Here is a 20,230-nt window from a genome sequence, read left to right as displayed (position 1 = left end):
TGGGCAAGCCGCTAGTACTTAGAATAGCAAAGCTAGGGTCGTTTCTTTTACGAGCTTCGCTGCACACAAACTTGCTGAAGAAATCAAATAGTGGAAACTGTCCCCCATTTTCTTCCTTATGCCTTAAACCAACTGAAATCCATTTTTCTTGGAGCCCATAAGGCAGTTTTGCAACTATGGGTTCAATGCCGCGTGCAGTATCCAGATAGGCAAGAGCTGGGAGGTAGCCGTCCTCCTTGGCACACTGCACTTCCATTAACAAGTCTGCTAGTTCTCGTAGCTTCACCTGTTCTTTTCCTGAAACTCTTGGGAAATTATCAAGCCGTTCGAAGAGAGCTTTTTCGATTATTTCAGGTGCTGCATAACATTCCTGGAGGCGTTCCCAGGCCTTAGTAAGTGCTATGAATGGGTTAGTTATGTACACTGACCATAGACGTTTGACATGGTTGCTGGATTCTCTACCCAGCCATTTTGTCATTAAGTCCAATTCCTCGGTAGCTGTGAGGCCCAGTCCTTGAGTGGCACTGTTTTACGATGACTGCCAAGCACGATAGTGTTCAGGCTGATCGTCAAATTGATATAAACTTGAACTCACCAGGTCCCGACGAGCTAGGTACTGTGCCAGGTGTTCAGTCGTGGGTCCACTGTGGGAAGCTATTGGAGCACCCTGGGGATAGAAGGGCTGTGTTGACCTGTTCAAGTTGGAGTAGCTCATTGTGGAGTCTCTTTGCCGGTCAGATTCTCCATGTGGAGCCTGATTTCCAATGTTGACTGATGGTGGGACGTACACACCGGGGGGCTGACTTGGTGACTGGCTAGCTTTAATGGCTGCTTGAGCTGGGAAGTCAGTAGAAATATGGCCCTTATACGATTGAGGGTTGAAGTGAGATGTTATGTCTTCTTCTGTCCGTTCCCTTTTATCCTCTTCTGATGGGTCTACTTCATCTAACACCACAAAATTTTCTGTAGCGAATAGTGAGCGCTTCTAGCTCGGCATCATTCTTTGCTTTTTCCAGCTGATATGTAGCTTCTCTGTCAGCCTTTTCTCTTTGGTGCTCTGCTTCCTTAGCAGCTCTTTCTATTTTAGCTTTAGCTTCTTGTTCGGCGAATGCAAGACGTGTTCTAGCTGCCTCCGCTTTGGCTAGTGCAAGTGTTAACGAGCTAGTGGACGTTGTGGATGACCACAAACTTCTTTTACTATCCACGGAAATCTTGTCACTTCTTTTAGCTTCCATCTTAGCACGATGTATGACGCCAGCCTTTTAACGTCTTTTCACTTTGTTGTCCTCACTGCACTGTAGCAAGTGCAGCTATACAACTAGCTAAACTCTTCCTCTCAAATGAAGTCTCAAGTCGTGGTAAACTTTAGATGCTCTTTATTGTGGCTCTTTTTCTCATTTTACAAGATCAGAGTGAAAACTGTAACAAAGAAAACTATAAAAATTACCATTTAACTCTGTAACATGTGCTTTCTCATGTAAAAAATGAAAATAAAACGTTTTCAAATGCAAGAAAAACAATTGCCTTCTTCATATAAATAATACTTTTATCGCTAACTTATGAATGTAGTTATGAAATTATTAACTTACGACGTTGCCTCTGTGGCGTTTACAGTGTAAAATACATGCTGATGAACACAGAAATAATCCCGCTAGCCTTCTCAAACTACGGACCAAAACAAAACCATGAACTAGGAAACTTTACGGTGAGACGAGCCCTTCAAATTAAGAGGCACTTAAAAATTAAAGGTTCACACGAACTTATACATGAAAGACAACACAATACACATAAAACAATAGTGTGTGAAGTTCTGGTTTCAGAATGCTTCTTGAGTCTTTTGTAAAGTCACATTATATTCACACATGAGACAAAGAGTCACAAAAGACTCAAAGACTGAAACTGTGATGTTGACGCTCTATAAAAACACACCAGAACAACACTGTAGATTTACTCTTAAAGTCTTAAAGGAATATTTCACCCAGAAATTAAATGAAACTCATCATTTACTCATCCTGATGTCATCTTAGATGTACAGGTCTTCTTCTTTTCTTCTTCTGAACACAACTGGACTCATAATAGTGTAAATCTGTGACTCTTTCTAGAGTTGTCTTGACACTGAATAGTGTCTCATATCTGTCAGGATTGTGTGTTTGTTGTTTTATGATCCACAATCACACTCAGTATTGATCATCTGTCTAACATGATGAGAACACAAACAATCATTCACAATCTGAGAACTTAATGATGAAATACACTTTATATGAGACATAAATATAACATGAACATGTCGACTTAAATGTGTTTCTCTTGTTGTTCTTGTCATGATGAGTTTGTTTATCATCTCTGTTAGTTTGATCTTTTATTATATATCAGTTCATTTACTGTGATTATGTTTTGTTTCTAGAAAAGCACAAACTAATATTCTTATTCTCATCATTATGACATCATTCATGTGTTAAACAGACTAATATTCTAATCATTATGACATCATTCATGTGTTAAACAGACTAATATTCTCATCATTATGACATCATTCATGTGTTAAACAGACTAATATTCTCATCATTATGACATCATTCATGTGTTAAACAGACTAATATTCTCATCATTATGACATCATTCATGTGTTAAACAGACTAATATTCTCATCATTATGACATCATTCATGTGTTAAACAGACTAATATTCTTATCATCATGACATCATTCATGTGTTAAACAGACTAATATTCTCATCATTATGACATCATTCATGTGTTAAACAGACTAATATTCTCATCATTATGACATCATTCACGTGTTAAACAGACTAATATTCTCATCATTATGACATCATTCACGTGTTAAACAGACTAATATTCTCATCATCATGACATCATTCATGTGTTAAACAGACTAATATTCTCATCATTATGACATCATTCATGTGTTAAACAGACTAATATTCTCATCATTATGACATCATTCATGTGTAAAACAGACTAATATTCTCATCATTATGACATCATTCATGTGTTAAACAGACTAATATTCTCATCATCATGACATCATTCATGTATTAAACAGACTAATATTCTCATAATTATGACATCATTCATCATTGTGGCATCATTCATGTGTTAAACAGACTAATATTCTCATCATTATGACATCATTCATGTGTTAAACAGACTAATATTCTCATCATCATGACATCATTCATGTGTTAAACAGACTAATATTCTCATAATTATGACATCATTCATGTGTTAAACAGACTAATATTCTCATCATCATGACATCATTCATCATTGTGGCATCATTCATGTGTTAAACAGACTAATATTCTCATCATTATGACATCATTCATGTGTTAAACAGACTAATATTCTCATCATCATGACATCATTCATGTGTTAAACAGACTAATATTCTCATCATCATGACATCATTCATCATTGTGGCATCATTCATGTGTTAAACAGACTAATATTCTCATCATCATGACATCATTCATGTGTTAAACAGACTAATATTCTCATCATCATGACATCATTCATGTATTAAACAGACTAATATTCTCATAATTATGACATCATTCATCATTGTGGCATCATTCATGTGTTAAACAGACTAATATTCTCATCATTATGACATCATTCATGTGTTAAACAGACTAATATTCTCATCATCATGACATCATTCATGTGTTAAACAGACTAATATTCTCATAATTATGACATCATTCATGTGTTAAACAGACTAATATTCTCATAATTATGACATCATTCATCATTGTGGCATCATTCATGTGTTAAACAGACTAATATTCTCATCATTATGACATCATTCATGTGTTAAACAGACTAATATTCTCATCATCATGACATCATTCATGTGTTAAACAGACTAATATTCTCATAATTATGACATCATTCATGTGTTAAACAGACTAATATTCTCATCATTATGACATCATTCATGTGTTAAACAGACTAATATTCTCATCATCATGACATCATTCATGTGTTAAACAGACTAATATTCTCATAATTATGACATCATTCATGTGTTAAACAGACTAATATTCTCATAATTATGACATCATTCATCATTATGACATCATTCATGTGTTAAACAGACTAATATTCTCATAATTATGACATCATTCATCATTGTGGCATCATTCATGTGTTAAACAGACTAATATTCTCATCATCATGACATCATTCATGTGTTAAACAGACTAATATTCTCATCATTATGACATCATTCATGTGTTAAACAGACTAATATTCTCATCATTATGACATCATTCATGTGTTAAACAGACTAATATTCTCATCATTATGACATCATTCATGTGTTAAACAGACTAATATTCTCATCATCATGACATCATTCATGTGTTAAACAGACTAATATTCTCATAATTATGACATCATTCATCATTATGGCATCATTCATGTGTTAAACAGACTAATATTCTAATCATTATGACATCATTCATGTGTTAAACAGACTAATATTCTCATAATTATGACATCATTCATCATTATGGCATCATTCATGTGTTAAACAGACTAATATTCTCATCATTATGACATCATTCATGTGCTAAACAGACTAATATTCTCATCATCATGACATCATTCATGTGTTAAACAGACTAATATTCTCATAATTATGACATCATTCATCATTATGGCATCATTCATGTGTTAAACAGACTAATATTCTCATCATTATGACATCATTCATGTGTTAAACAGACTAATATTCTCACCATTATGACATCATTCATGTGTTAAACAGACTAATATTCTCATCATTATGACATCATTCATGTGTTAAACAGACTAATATTCTCATCATCATGACACCATTCACGTGTTAAACAGACTAATATTCTCATCATTATGACATCATTCACGTGTTAAACAGACTAATATTCTTATCATCATGACATCATTCATGTGTTAAACAGACTAATATTCTCATCATTATGACATCATTCATGTGTTAAACAGACTAATATTCTCATCATCATGACATCATTCATGTGTTAAACAGACTAATATTCTCATCATTATGACATCATTCATGTGTTAAACAGACTAATATTCTTATCATCATGACATCATTCATGTGTTAAACAGACTAATATTCTCATCATTATGACATCATTCATGTGTTAAACAGACTAATATTCTCATCATTATGACATCATTCATGTGTTAAACAGACTAATATTCTCATCATTATGACATCATTCACGTGTTAAACAGACTAATATTCTCATCATCATGACATCATTCATGTGTTAAACAGACTAATATTCTCATCATTATGACATCATTCATGTGTTAAACAGACTAATATTCTCATCATTATGACATCATTCATGTGTAAAACAGACTAATATTCTCATCATTATGACATCATTCATGTGTTAAACAGACTAATATTCTCATCATTATGACATCATTCACGTGTTAAACAGACTAATATTCTTATCATCATGACATCATTCATGTGTTAAACAGACTAATATTCTCATCATTATGACATCATTCATGTGTTAAACAGACTAATATTCTCATCATCATGACATCATTCATGTGTTAAACAGACTAATATTCTCATCATTATGACATCATTCATGTGTTAAACAGACTAATATTCTTATCATCATGACATCATTCATGTGTTAAACAGACTAATATTCTCATCATTATGACATCATTCATGTGTTAAACAGACTAATATTCTCATCATTATGACATCATTCATGTGTTAAACAGACTAATATTCTCATCATTATGACATCATTCACGTGTTAAACAGACTAATATTCTCATCATCATGACATCATTCATGTGTTAAACAGACTAATATTCTCATCATTATGACATCATTCATGTGTTAAACAGACTAATATTCTCATCATTATGACATCATTCATGTGTAAAACAGACTAATATTCTCATCATTATGACATCATTCATGTGTTAAACAGACTAATATTCTCATCATCATGACATCATTCATGTGTTAAACAGACTAATATTCTCATAATTATGACATCATTCATCATTATGGCATCATTCATGTGTTAAACAGACTAATATTCTCATCATTATGACATCATTCATGTGTTAAACAGACTAATATTCTCATCATCATGACATCATTCATGTGTTAAACAGACTAATATTCTCATAATTATGACATCATTCATCATTATGGCATCATTCATGTGTTAAACAGACTAATATTCTCATCATCATGACACCATTCACGTTTAAAACAGACTAATATTCTCATCATTATGACATCATTCATGTGTTAAACAGACTAATATTCTCTCATCATTATGACATCATTCATGTGTTAAACAGACTAATATTCTCATCATTGTGACATCATTCATTGTGACATCATTCATGTGTTAAACAGACTAATATTCTCATCATCATGACATCATTCATGTGTTAAACAGACTAATATTCTCATCATTATGACATCATTCATGTGTTAAACAGACTAATATTCTCATCATTATGACATCATTCATGTGTAAAACAGACTAATATTCTCATCATTATGACATCATTCATGTGTTAAACAGACTAATATTCTCATCATTATGACATCATTCATGTGTTAAACAGACTAATATTCTCATCATTATGACATCATTCATGTGTTAAACAGACTAATATTCTCATCATTATGACATCATTAATGTGTAACAGACTAATATTCTCACCATTATGACATCATTCATGTGTTAAACAGACTAATATTCTCATCATTATGACATCATTCATGTGTTAAACAGACTAATATTCTCATCATCATGACACCATTCACGTGTTAAACAGACCAATATTCTCATTTTTATGACATCATTCATGTGTTAAACAGACTAATATTCTCATCATTATGACATCATTCATGTGTTAAACAGACTAATATTCTTATCATCATGACATCATTCATGTGTTAAACAGACTAATATTCTCATCATTATGACATCATTCATGTGTTAAACAGACTAATATTCTCATCATTATGACATCATTCATGTGTTAAACAGACTAATATTCTCATCATTATGACATCATTCACGTGTTAAACAGACTAATATTCTCATCATCATGACATCATTCATGTGTTAAACAGACTAATATTCTCATCATTATGACATCATTCATGTGTTAAACAGACTAATATTCTCATCATTATGACATCATTCATGTGTAAAACAGACTAATATTCTCATCATTATGACATCATTCATGTGTTAAACAGACTAATATTCTCATCATCATGACATCATTCATGTGTTAAACAGACTAATATTCTCATAATTATGACATCATTCATCATTATGGCATCATTCATGTGTTAAACAGACTAATATTCTCATCATTATGACATCATTCATGTGTTAAACAGACTAATATTCTCATCATCATGACATCATTCATGTGTTAAACAGACTAATATTCTCATAATTATGACATCATTCATCATTATGGCATCATTCATGTGTTAAACAGACTAATATTCTCATCATTATGACATCATTCACGTGTTAAACAGACTAATATTCTCATCATTATGACATCATTCACGTGTTAAACAGACTAATATTCTCATCATTATGACATCATTCACGTGTTAAACAGACTAATATTCTCATCATTATGACATCATTCATGTGTTAAACAGACTAATATTCTCATCATTATGACATCATTCATGTGTTAAACAGACTAATATTCTCATCATTATGACATCATTCATGTGTTAAACAGACTAATATTCTCATCATATGACATCATTCATGTGTTAAACATAATTCTTCATATTTTAACAGTGAATGTGACTCTGGATGCTGATTCAGCTCATCCTCGTCTCATTGTGTCTCATGAGGGGAAACAAGTGAGATATGAAGACAAACAACATGAAACAGTGAATAATGAAGATACAGGACAAAACAAGTTTGATGAATGTCTCTGTGTTGTTGGAAAGGAAGGATTCTCTTCAGGTTGTTTTTATTATGAGGTGCAGGTGAAGGGGGCAGATTGGTGGTATGTGGGTGTGACCAGAGAATCTGCTCGGAGGAAGGGAGGGTTCTTTCTGAATCATCAGAATGGATACTGGACTGTGCGTTTGAGTCACGGGCAGTATTGGGCTGGTGAGAATCTTCTTGGTCTTTCTCTGAGTGTGAAGCCTGAGAGGATCGGTGTGTTTGTGGATTATGAGAAGAGTCGAGTCTCAATTTATGATGTGAAGTCCATGTGTCATATTTACTCTTTTACTGATCAATCTTTCACTGAGAAACTATATCCTGTGTTTTCTTTGGGTTATGATTCATCTAACAGCTCTGGTTCACTCATCATCTGTGATCTCTCATGAGATCTGATAAATGTCTGATCTGAATATAAAGGGAGGAGAGAATAACAGACAAAGAACAGAATAAACATGAACAACAGGATCTTGTGATTGTAAATTCTGGTTCAGGATTAAAGACGAGGAATATAAACTCATGACTTCAGTTTGTCTTTATTCATGTTAAATGGAGACAATAGATGAATGTGTGTGTGAGACTCAACATTATATCAGTATATGAGCACAGTTAAGAACACACTGTGATAAACATCTGTGTCAACTACGGGGAAGCCACAACGATCTGACAACAAGAGATGAGAATGGCTGCACATATAAAGGGAACGGGAATTGAACCCAGCTGGCGACACTAATCAACACAATGAGTAACCACACCCCCACACCGACACCCATACACACACATACACATCAGAAATGACACAGCAGATTCATGAACCGTGACAGTACCCCCTCCCCTAGGAACGCCTCCTGGCGTTCCCAGACAACCCTACCTGTCGATTGTAATCATCGATACGGGAGTGATCCAGGATGTCGCTAGCAGGTACCCAACTTCTCTCCTCCGGACCGTAACCCTCCCAGTCCACCAAGTACTGAAATCCGCGTCCCCTCCGTCTCGAGTCCAGAATACGATGTACCGAATAAGTAAGTTCCCCATCTACGAGTCGCGGTGGGGGGGAACGGGGGCAGGCGGATTAATGCGAGAATAAAACACGGGTTTGATCCTTGATACGTGAAAGGCGGGGTGAATTCTCCTGTACGCTGGAGGGAGATTGAGTCGGACTGTCACCGGACTAATAATCTTGGTGACAGGAAACGGGCCGATAAATTTGGGAGCTAACTTGTTAGAAACGGAGCGGAGAGGAATGTTTCTGGTAGAAAGCCACACTTTTTGACCCACAACGTATACGGGAGGCTTTGACCGGTGGCGATCGGCCTTGGCCTTCATGCGCCCCCCCACTCGGAGTAGAGTCTCACGGGCTCTAGTCCAAGTGTGGGGAAACCTCTGGATGAAAGCGTGAGCGGAGGGGACCGGTTTTCTAGTGTTTTTCTTTTGTTAGAATCCCAATATGCCTGAACAAGTTGAACAAAAGTAAGAAACTTTATAAAAAATGTTTGTCATCATTGTCTTGTGTAGCTGTAGGTCGTCCTCCAGTGATCACTGTAGATGGGTTTGATGCTTCTGGTGGTCTTCGTCTACAGTGTGAATTTAAAGGCTGGAACCCTGAACCTGATCTTGTGTGGCTCAACAGTGAAGGAGTCACTTTAACATCTGAATCTACAGACACACACAGAGATGACACAGATGGATTCAGTGTGAAACACATGATCACTGTATATAACACTGACACTAAATATCACTGCAGAGTCAGAATGAATCATCACATGATGGAGGCTGAGATCATCACATCCAGTGAGTACAGATTTCAGTTCTGTATTTCCTCTGATCTCATGATCATTTGAAGCAGTAGAAAACATGAACATATTCATAACTGAACTCAATATAATCACTGACATCAGTTAAAGAGGTTTCAGGAGTCTCACGTGATGTTATTTTCATCATTTACTTTGACAGTTTAAAAGCCAATTATTTGACTCAGGTTTTGCTTTCTTCCCCACAGAGAAATGAGTCCTTATATGTAAACATGATCAGCTGTCTTTAGGGGTCAATTGATGATGATGATGATGATGATGATATCTGATTCTTGACATTTTGAAAATTTGACAGCATCAGATCTTTTGTACATATTTGTTGATGTGAAACATCTTTCCCCTTTAGTCTGTCTCTTTACGTTGTGTTGAGAGACAGACTGGTGTTTGCTCTTGAGAACCTATCTGACAGATATTTCAAAACACCAATGGCCTTGGCACACACACGCCAGTCTCCGGCCCATACATATGGGAATGAATGGAAGATGGCGGCGGCCATTCCTTTGTTCTTCGGAACCTGCGCAGCACATGTTGTCAAGCAATATCATTCCTACTGGACTAAGAGCAGCTGACTTCCCCTGGGATCACATTTACAATTACATTTATTCTTTTGGCAGATGCTTTTATCCAAAGCGACTTAAAAGTAGTATTCTTTGCAGTGGCACATTCTAAGGTGCCTTGCTCAAGGGCACTTCAGTCATGACCTGCTGGCACTGAGATTCGAACCAGCAACCTTCTGATCATAACGCTCTAACCAACGCTCTAACCACTAGGCCACATTTAACCCCATAGCTGAGCTCCTGCTTCCGGGTGCTCGAGCTCACGATGAGACTGAAGCTGATATGTCAGCCATGCTTGCCCGGGCAGCCGCGAGCATCGGTTGCAGTGTATTACACCACCCTCCTGAAACGCGTGGTCAAAAACCACTCACCACCCTTGGTGCCATTTTTCTCTGAGGTGCATGAAGAGCTCACTAAGTCCTGGAATGCATCCTTCTTTGCGTGTTCCAGGCTAGAGGGCTCAGTAGCTGTGACTCCCTGGATGGGGGGCCCATGGCTAGGTCAACATCCCCTCCACTGGACGGTGCGTCAGCCTACGTCAACAAGCAGGTAAGTCAACAGAGCCGTCAACCTCCCCAGGGTTCCCCCCTGTGCGAGGTGACTGCTCTGTCAGCCCCCGAACCAGCCTCCCCAGGCACGGTGAAGCAGTTAGTCCCTCTGGTTCCGCTGTAAAGGTTCTTTGGCACTTGGCAGTGCCTCAGCCCATCACGCTGACTAGAGAGGACTATCCGTCTTGGTTATGCAATCCAGTTCGCCAGGCACCCGCCCAAGTTTCGAGCATTCTCTACACTCGGTGGGAGGAGAGAGAGTGCCCCCGTGCTTCGGTGTGATCGAATCTGACCCTCTTACCCTCTAGATTTGTTGTGTACGCACAGGGATGTTGTGCTTCAGCACCTAGACCGCCTGGGACTTCGGGTCAACCAGGAAAAGAGCGTAGAGCTCCTCTTATAGACTAGACTCTGTCCGAATGTCAGCATGTCTCCAGACTTGGCTCTCAGACCTGCTGGATCTTACGACAGCTCCCCCCTGGCCAATTCCCCCGACGAAGGACCTTCTGTTGCAGGGGAAGGGCATGGTTTGGCACCCCAATCCAGGCCTCTGGAATCTCCATGCCTGGATGGGACGAGGAGACCTTTAGTTGCTTGCCGCCGCCGGTCAGAGATACCGCCTATCAGGCTAGTGCCCCCCCACTAGGCGTCTGTACGCTTATAAGTGGCGCCTCTTCTCCTCCTGGTGTTCTCCCCCGGCCCGGTTACGTGCCTAAGGTTCCCACCACTCCCTTCCGGGATCAGGTGGTGAACCTGCAGGCGCTTCCCTCTGGGGAGGAAGACCCAACCTCCAACGTGTTTTGTCCATTACGCGCACTGCGCCTCTATCTGGACCGCACACAGATCCTTAGAAGCTCTGAGCAGCTTTTTGTTTGTTATGGGGAGAGCACCAGGGGAGGGCTGACTCCAAACAGAGATTGGCGCACTGTATTGTGTATGCCATTACTGTGGCATACCAGTCCCTAGATGGGCGTGCCCACTGGCAATTGAGAGCCCACTCCACTCCTCATGGGCACTGGCGCCACATTTGTAACACTGTGGGTTTTACAACCTCCGAGTGAAACCAATGTCAGACCATGTCCTAAGTGCTACAAACGTATAGGACGGGCACCTGGTTTGGGTGTACTCCTGCGGAAGCGCCTTCTCCCCTTTTCAGGTGAGTCTAGCGCGCTATTTAGCCTCCCTACTTTCCCCCCTTAGGGCGAAGTGCAGGCATCACTAAGCATTGGGATTTGGTTAACGGACTGGGCGGAGCAGTCTGTTAAAACCGAGTCCAGTATTGGTAGAGTCACCCCTGCTCAGGTGGACCCCGATACTAGGCCCATTTGCCCCATACATTGTGACTCCCCTTCATGATCACCCCGTGTGTTGAATTCCTCACTCCTGATTTCACTATTGGTGAATCTGTGAACTCCCTGCCGGAGGTTGTCCCACATGGGTTCTGTTCCCCTATTCGGACTGACACATTTTCTCACATGTTGATCTCCCCACTGCTACCATCTTCCTTTTATACCCGTATGTACGGACTGGCGTGTGTGTGCTATTCGTCAAACCCATTGGCGTTTTGAAATTCCTCTTAGGCAATAGGTTCTCAAGAGCAAACCACAGTCAGTCTCTCAACACAACGTTTGCACTGTACTTGAGTTTACATGTAAAATATTGGATTAAAAACATTGTGTAATTGAGTTATTTTAGACTGTAAACATTGAGACAGTTTTGTTTTACAGGTAAAATGTTTCACTATTGGAGATCTTCAGTGATTCTCATATCATTTGCTGTTGTTCTCAGTGTGATACTGATCATTGTGTTTGTCTGTAAAAAGAGAGGTAACATTCATGTGTTTTATCATATTTAATATGTATTAATTATGTATATTTAGTGTGTAGATATCTCATGGAGTGCTTTTGAATGATGTTTCTTACATTTTTATAAAAATATATTTCACTTCTCAAGTTTTATGATCTGTGCTGGAAACTAAACTAAACACACGATAACCAGGATCAATACAGGACAATATACAAACACCATCATCACATGAGAGCAATAATAATAATATAGTGTGTTTGTTATTCCTGTTCTGAAGTCGTAAATATATTTTTTCAATGCCGTTTTCACTTCAGAACAACAGCGAGAGGACCAGACAATACAGAGTGAGAAATAAAGAATACAGAGAGAGAAATAGAGAATACATAAAGAAGACCAGAGAATAGTGAATGGTAATTTTATCTCCTGCCTTTTTAAGTGGTTGATAAATTGTTGTTTGGTCAACTGACTATTTAATGATTCAAATATGAAATCCTATTAAAATGTTTATGTTTGTACATGTTTCTTTTGTATTTTCTATATTTTATTTCAGTTTTTTCTTTACTTTAAATTTTCTTCAGAGCTTGAGCCACTACAGAGGACTGTTGCAAATGGTGAATTGATTTTAATGTCTTTATTAATTTAAGTTATACATTATTAAACGTTTTATATTTGTGTTATCGATCTTTAGCATAATTCTGTTGTGGACTCTGTATAACTCAATACTGTCTGTGTGTTTTAGTGACTTCACTGTTAAGAAAACATGCAGGTAAGTGAAAGTTTGATCACATGATTCAAGTGTTTTAGATCTACAGCTGTTGCAGGTGATTGTTTGTGGTCACAGGAAACTAAATGTGAAGTGAGCTACAGGATCTTTATATAGACTCTGTCCGTATGTCAGCACGTCTCCTCAACGAGCGTGCACAGTCGATGCTGAACTGTCTGAGATTGATCAGATAGACTTCCATGGCTCCACTGAATTTTCCAAGGCTCCTGTAGCACATGGCATCCTCGACAGGGGTAATCCCTCTCGGTTTGATGCACATCAAATATCAACTGCCTAGAGTTGTTGGCTGTCCTTGTGGCACTGAGGAGGCTCCGGCCCCTCCTGCAGGACAAACAAGTGCTAGTCCAGTCGGACAGCACGACTGCCGTGGCGTACATCAATCAGCAAGGCGGCATACTCTCACGGCAGATGTCGCATTACACCCGACGCCTCCACCTATGGAGTCAGCAGGTGACCAATATTCCTATGAGCCACATTTATCACGGGCGACCTGAACCAGAGAGCAGCGCTCTCAAGTTAGGCGACGCCCCGCAGAGAATGGCGACTCCATTCCCACACAGTCTGGCTCATATGGGATTGGTTTGGCCAGGTGCAGATCGGTTTGCCTCCCCGGATTCCACCCATTGCGTTATACGCTTATAAGTGGCACCTCTTCTCATCCTGGTCTATGACAAAACTATTAAGACTAAGAAAGTATATACTTGTTCAATGAGATAATTACTCATTTGGCTGCAAAAAAGCAAACATTCTGTTCAAGATCACATAGAAATGGGGCAAACTATTTTTTGAAGAATAAGACAATTATAAACTAATACCAAAACTGTCCATTATCATTACACCAGTGTTTCTCAAACTTTTTCTGCCATTCCCCACTTTGGAGGTAGGGAAAGGATCCGAGCCCCACCTGTCCCCAATAGCCAAAAACAAAAGGGTAATAAACTTTAAGTCCACTGTTTGTCTTGGTTTTCTCTGCTGGTGCAGATAAATGTATGGCTTACATTTAAATGTCATTGTTTTGAGTGTATGGTCAATAATAAAGTAATTAAAAGAGATTACACAAAAATGACAAAATGTCCACCCATTTGTTGCGCCCCACTTGTCATGTCTCTATTCCCCACCAGTGGGGCCCGCCCCACACTTTGAGAAACACTGCATTACACTGACAAATTAAGCCTATTGGACTGTTTTATTCAAAGTGATATTAGTAAACTAAGTCTAACAGTAAACAAACCAAAGACAACAGTGACAAGAAATCAAAAGAGACACAAACCTTGTGAGTAATAGACACGACTACAACTACAAATATTAGATTCTACAGATCCAAGATTAGAGTTCAGTTCTCTAGTGCTTGGTTTCACAGACGTGATTTAAACCGATAGTCTTAACTTTATAAAAGCTCATTCTAATTTATGCCTAGTCCTGATTTAAGATAAACCCTTTCTGTGAAACTGGACTGAGAGGTCTCACTAGACCGCTGGAGACCACTGCAGACCACTGGAGACCTATATCATACTCCATTCAACATCAAACCCCCATTATGATCTTATCCTGACACCAGACTCCTTCTGATCTACTGAAGAAGTCTTTTGGAAAGTCACCTTATATTCACGCGTGAGACAAAGACTGAAACTGTGACGTTGACGCTCTATAGAAACACACCAGAACAACACTGTAGATTTACTCTTAAAGTCTTAAAGGAATATTTCACCCAGAAATGAAATGAAACTCATCATTTACTCATCCTGATGTCATCTTAGATGTACAGGTCTTCTTCTTTTCTTCTTTTCTTCATCTGAACACAACTGGACTCATAATTATGTAAATCTGTGACTCTTTCTATAGTTGTATTGTCATTGAATAGTGTCTCGTAGCTGTCAGTTTCTCTTGTTGTTTGTAGCGAGGTAAGCTGGACGAGAGATGGGATGCAATGCAGTCATCTCACCTCTCTCACTGACGGAGATGGGCGACAGTCCGGTCGCTCGTCCTCTTATGCTCCGCAATCTCCTCCGTGATACGAGACCGGTGCGGGTACAGCTGACGCTCGTTAACACTAACGCACCGGTCTCGTATCACGGAGGAGATTGTGGAGCATAAGATGATGAGCTACCGGACCGTCGCCCATCTCTGTTCTCTCGTCTCGTCGGTGCATACCCCCAGGGGATAGATCTCCGAGGCTGCGCGACACCCCATCCCCCTAGGGAGGGGGGCAGCAAGCACAGTCTCAGGGTACCCCAGGCCTGTGAGGGGCGATGGGGGTATGTAGCGAGGTAGGTGGGACGAGAGCCGGGATGGGAGGCCAGCGCGTGAGTGTTAACGAGCGTCAGCTGTACGTGAATCGATCTCGTATCACGGAGAAGATTGTGGAGCATAAGAGGACGAGCGACCGGACCATCAGTGAGAGAGGACCGGGCCTGGACATTTGTTATGGTTTGTGTGTGTTGCCGCCAGTTACCTGTGAGGGGGAAGCTGTATATGTATGTTTTATTTTATTAATTAAAAGTCTTTTCATGTTCGCGGGTTCCCGTCTCCTTCCTTCCCTTTTATGGATCTTGTTACATTGGTCTTGTCATGTTGAGTTTGTTTATCATCTCTGTTAGTTTGATCTTTTATTATATATCAGTTCATTTACTGTGATTATGTTTTGTTTCTAGAAAAGCACAAACTAATATTCTTATTCTCATCATTATGACATCATTCATGTGTTAGACAGACTAATATTCTCATCATTATGACATCATTCACGTGTTAAACAGACTAATATTCTCATCATTATGACATCATTCATGTGTAAAACAGACTAATATTCTCATCATTATGACATCATTCATGTGTTAAACAGACTAATATTCTCATCATTATGACATCATTCACGTGTTAAACAGACTAATATTCTCATCATTATGACATCATTCACGTGTTAAACAGATTAATATTCTCATCATTATGACATCATTCATGTGTTAAACAGACTAATATTCTCATCATTATGACATCATTCATGTGTTAAACAGACTAATATTCTCATCATTATGACATCATTCACGTGTTAAACAGACTAATATTCTCATCATTATGACATCATTCACGTGTTAAACAGATTAATATTCTCATCATTATGACATCATTCACGTGTTAAACAGACTAATATTCTCATCATTATGACATCATTCATGTGTTAAACAGACTAATATTCTCGTCATTATGACATCATTCATGTGTTAAACAGACTAATATTCTCATCATTATGACATCATTCATGTGTTAAACAGACTAATATTCTCATCATCATGACACCATTCACGTTTAAAACAGACTAATATTCTCATCATTATGAAATCATTCATGTGTTAAACAGACTAATATTCTCATCATTATGACATCATTCATGTGTAAAACAGACCAATATTCTCATCATTCATGTGTTAAACAAACTAATATTCTCATCATTATGACATCATTCATGTGTAAAACAGACTAATATTCTCATCATTATGACATCATTCACGTGTTAAACAGATTAATATTCTCATCATTATGACATCATTCACGTGTTAAACAGACTAATATTCTCATCATTATGACATCATTCACGTGTTAAACAGATTAATATTCTCATCATTATGACATCATTCACGTGTTAAACAGACTAATATTCTCATCATTATGACATCATTCATGTGTTAAACAGACTAATATTCTCGTCATTATGACATCATTCATGTGTTAAACAGACTAATATTCTCATCATTATGACATCATTCATGTGTTAAACAGACTAATATTCTCATCATCATGACATCATTCACGTGTTAAACAGACTAATATTCTCATCATTATGACATCATTCATGTGTTAAACAGACTAATATTCTCATCATTATGGCATCATTCATGTGTTAAACAGACTAATATTCTCATCATTATGACATCATTCATGTGTTAAACAGACTAATATTCTCATCATCATGACATCATTCACGTGTTAAACAGACTAATATTCTCATCATTATGAAATCATTCATGTGTTAAACAGACTAATATTCTCATCATTATGACATCATTCATGTGTAAAACAGACCAATATTCTCATCATTCATGTGTTAAACAAACTAATATTCTCATCATTATGACATCATTCACGTGTTAAACAGACTAATATTCTCGTCATTATGACATCATTCATGTGTAAAACAGACTAATATTCTCATCATTATGACATCATTCATGTGTAAAACAGACCAATATTCTCATCATTCATGTGTTAAACAAACTAATATTCTCATCATTATGACATCATTCACGTGTTAAACAGACTAATATTCTCATCATTATGACATCATCCACGTGTTAAACAGACTAATATTCTCATCATTATGACATCATTCATGTGTAAAACAGACTAATATTCTCGTCATTATGACATCATTCACGTGTTAAACAGAATTCTTCATATTTAAACAGTGAATGTGACTCTGGATGCTGATTCAGCTCATCCTCGTCTCATTGTGTCTCATGAGGGGAAACAAGTGAGATATGAAAACAAAGACCAAACAGAAGAGAATCAAGATGAAGAGCCAAATAACACGTTTGATAACTATCTGGGTGTTGTTGGAAATGAAGGATTCTCTTCAGGGGTTTTTTATTATGAGGTGCAGGTGATGGTCGAGTGGTATGTGGGCGTGGCCAGAGAATCTGTCAGCAGGAAGGGGCCGGTCAGTCTGACTCCTCAGAATGGATACTGGTCTGTGGCTAAAGGCACTTTCAGTTTGTGGGCTTGTGAGGATTCATATGTTCTTCTTTCTGTGATTGTGAAGCCTGAGAGGATCGGTGTGTTTGTGGATTATGAGAAGAGTCGAGTCTCATTTTATGATGTGGAGTCCATGAGTCATATTTACTCTTTTACTGATCAATCTTTCAATGAGAAAATATATCCTTTCGTTTCTTTGGGTTATAAATGGTCTAAAAACTCTTCCCCACTCATCTTCTGTAGTGACCGCTCTCCTGTGGGAGATTCATACAAGAACACGTAATGTATTGTGTTGACATTCTGACCAATGATGTATAGAAGGAAGCCCTCAAAGATGCTTTGAATAATGTTTGCTAAAACCATAAATGTGTCAGGGTTCAGGTTTGACTTACCATTCACTTCTGTGCACGCTCAGCTGTTTCCACTCACGCACTGTTCATTTCGCGCACCTGGTCTCGATTTTCTCATTACCTCCCTTTGCTTTATATTCTCCGTCAACGGTCTCCTCCGTTGCCAGTGTGTTGTTTCCTTATTGGACTTCAATCGGTCGTACCCTGTCTTGTCATTAATCTTGTTTTCCCCAGCTCGTTCTGGTGGTTGTTGTTTCAGGAGTTGCCGTTCTACAGTTGTCTTCCCGGTTCTCCGATTCTTCGCTCCGACAAGGATTTTGCCATCTGTCTCCAGTTGTGTTCGCACCTCGACCGACCTACGCCTGTCTGACTACGCTCTCTCTTCTCCCTGTACGGATACTGTCTGCGCCTCGACCGACCCACGCCTGCCCGACTACGATTCCCGTCTTCTCCCGCATTACTCCGGCTGTACTGCCGCGTAACTTTGTTTGCCTTTTGTTTCTGTTAATAAACTGAATTCTAACGCATCTGCTCTTGGGTCTTCCATCTGTTCGTGACAAAATGTGTGTTTACACTGCCAGCCAAAAAATGACATTTTGTAATAAAGTCATCAGAGCTATAGGAACCATGTTGTGCATTATATCAGTCTGATTCTTGAGGTCTCGTCCTGAGGTGATCTTTAGACAATATTGACAGAGTTCACTTCTATTCTGAGCTCTTACTGTCTGCTTTTCTTCATTAGCCTTTTCACTTCAAGTAATCCTTTTCATACACATAAATGTAAATATAAATGAATTCGTGCACAGGTTTTTCCAAAGCAAGACTTTTGGATTCAGACTATAATGTATAATTTATGAATATGATATGACAATCATCATCATGTGATAGTTCAGTGACAGTTCACCCAAAAGTAAAATAAAATGATTTAAAATAGATGATTTCATTTATTCTCTCTAGTGTGGTTGTAAATCTGCACGTGACTTATTTCTACAGTGAAACACAAAAGAAACGTCTCAGTGCTTTTGTGTTCATTGTTGTTCAGTTGTCAACATTCTTCAAAATATCTTCTTTTGTGTTCTGCATTGTAGAACATTGTGATCTGTTATCACCATTAATACCTTTAAAACCAATGATTCAACTACAATTACAGTACACAATTGTTTACAACAGAAAAACCTACTTTTGTACTGTTTGTGTGTGTGTTCTTTTTTTTCTTTATCCTTTATATTCTTTTATAGGATTCTTTATTTTGCTATACTTTATAATTATAGATTATATTCACTTCTTTGTTATATTCTACATTCTGTTGGATGCTGCGTTTGTATTGTCTTCACGAGTAGACATGAGTTTGCATTGGTCTCATTCTTTGGTTCATAATAACATCACGAGACAATGCTGTGAAGCAGTAATTTTACACTGTCTATAGTAATATAACAACACCTGCTCAATGTGTTTCTAGTTAGACAAAGTCGGACAGAGTTAGACGTATAGTGAACTCTAGAGAGTGAGAATGGGCATGTGAACGCAGCTATGTTTTCGCTCTATAATGAACTTTGTTCATTTTATTATAACATCACTTCGTCTCTCGCCGGCTGTTCTTCCCCTCTGA

The 20,230-nt window shown here is 38.1% G+C and overlaps 2 protein-coding genes across 4 annotated transcripts in view; both read left to right on the top strand.

The window, feature by feature from the left end:
* The window catches only part of LOC306893686 (butyrophilin subfamily 1 member A1-like), a 37,057-nt gene extending 28,516 nt beyond the window's left edge, over positions 1 to 8,541 (top strand). The window contains exon 10 of one of the 3 annotated variants that reach the window (XM_079455637.1): positions 7,867 to 8,541. In XM_079455637.1, coding sequence (XP_079311763.1) covers positions 7,867 to 8,408 — 542 coding nt within the window. In that variant the 3' untranslated portion in view covers positions 8,409 to 8,541. The remainder of the gene's footprint in view (positions 1 to 7,866) is intronic. The other 2 variants (XM_079455635.1, XM_079455636.1) reach the window with 2 other exon arrangements.
* Positions 8,542 to 8,927: 386 nt separating this feature from the next.
* LOC306894866 (butyrophilin subfamily 1 member A1-like) lies at positions 8,928 to 18,554 on the top strand (the record flags this gene model as incomplete). The annotated part of the gene is made up of 5 exons (XM_079457705.1): positions 8,928 to 8,940; positions 9,535 to 9,731; positions 10,838 to 10,936; positions 13,853 to 14,114; positions 17,986 to 18,554. 5 exons carry the CDS (start codon positions 8,928 to 8,930, stop codon positions 18,552 to 18,554), a joined length of 1,140 nt encoding a protein of 379 aa, XP_079313831.1.
* Between the last annotated feature and the right edge of the window lie 1,676 nt (positions 18,555 to 20,230).

The sequence above is a fragment of the Barbatula barbatula genome (genome assembly GCF_947034865.1).
Source record: "Barbatula barbatula genome assembly, chromosome: 5".
Taxonomy (NCBI): Eukaryota; Metazoa; Chordata; class Actinopteri; order Cypriniformes; family Nemacheilidae; genus Barbatula; species Barbatula barbatula.
Note: the sequence above shows the minus strand (reverse complement) of the source record. Positions and strands in the feature narration are given on the sequence as shown.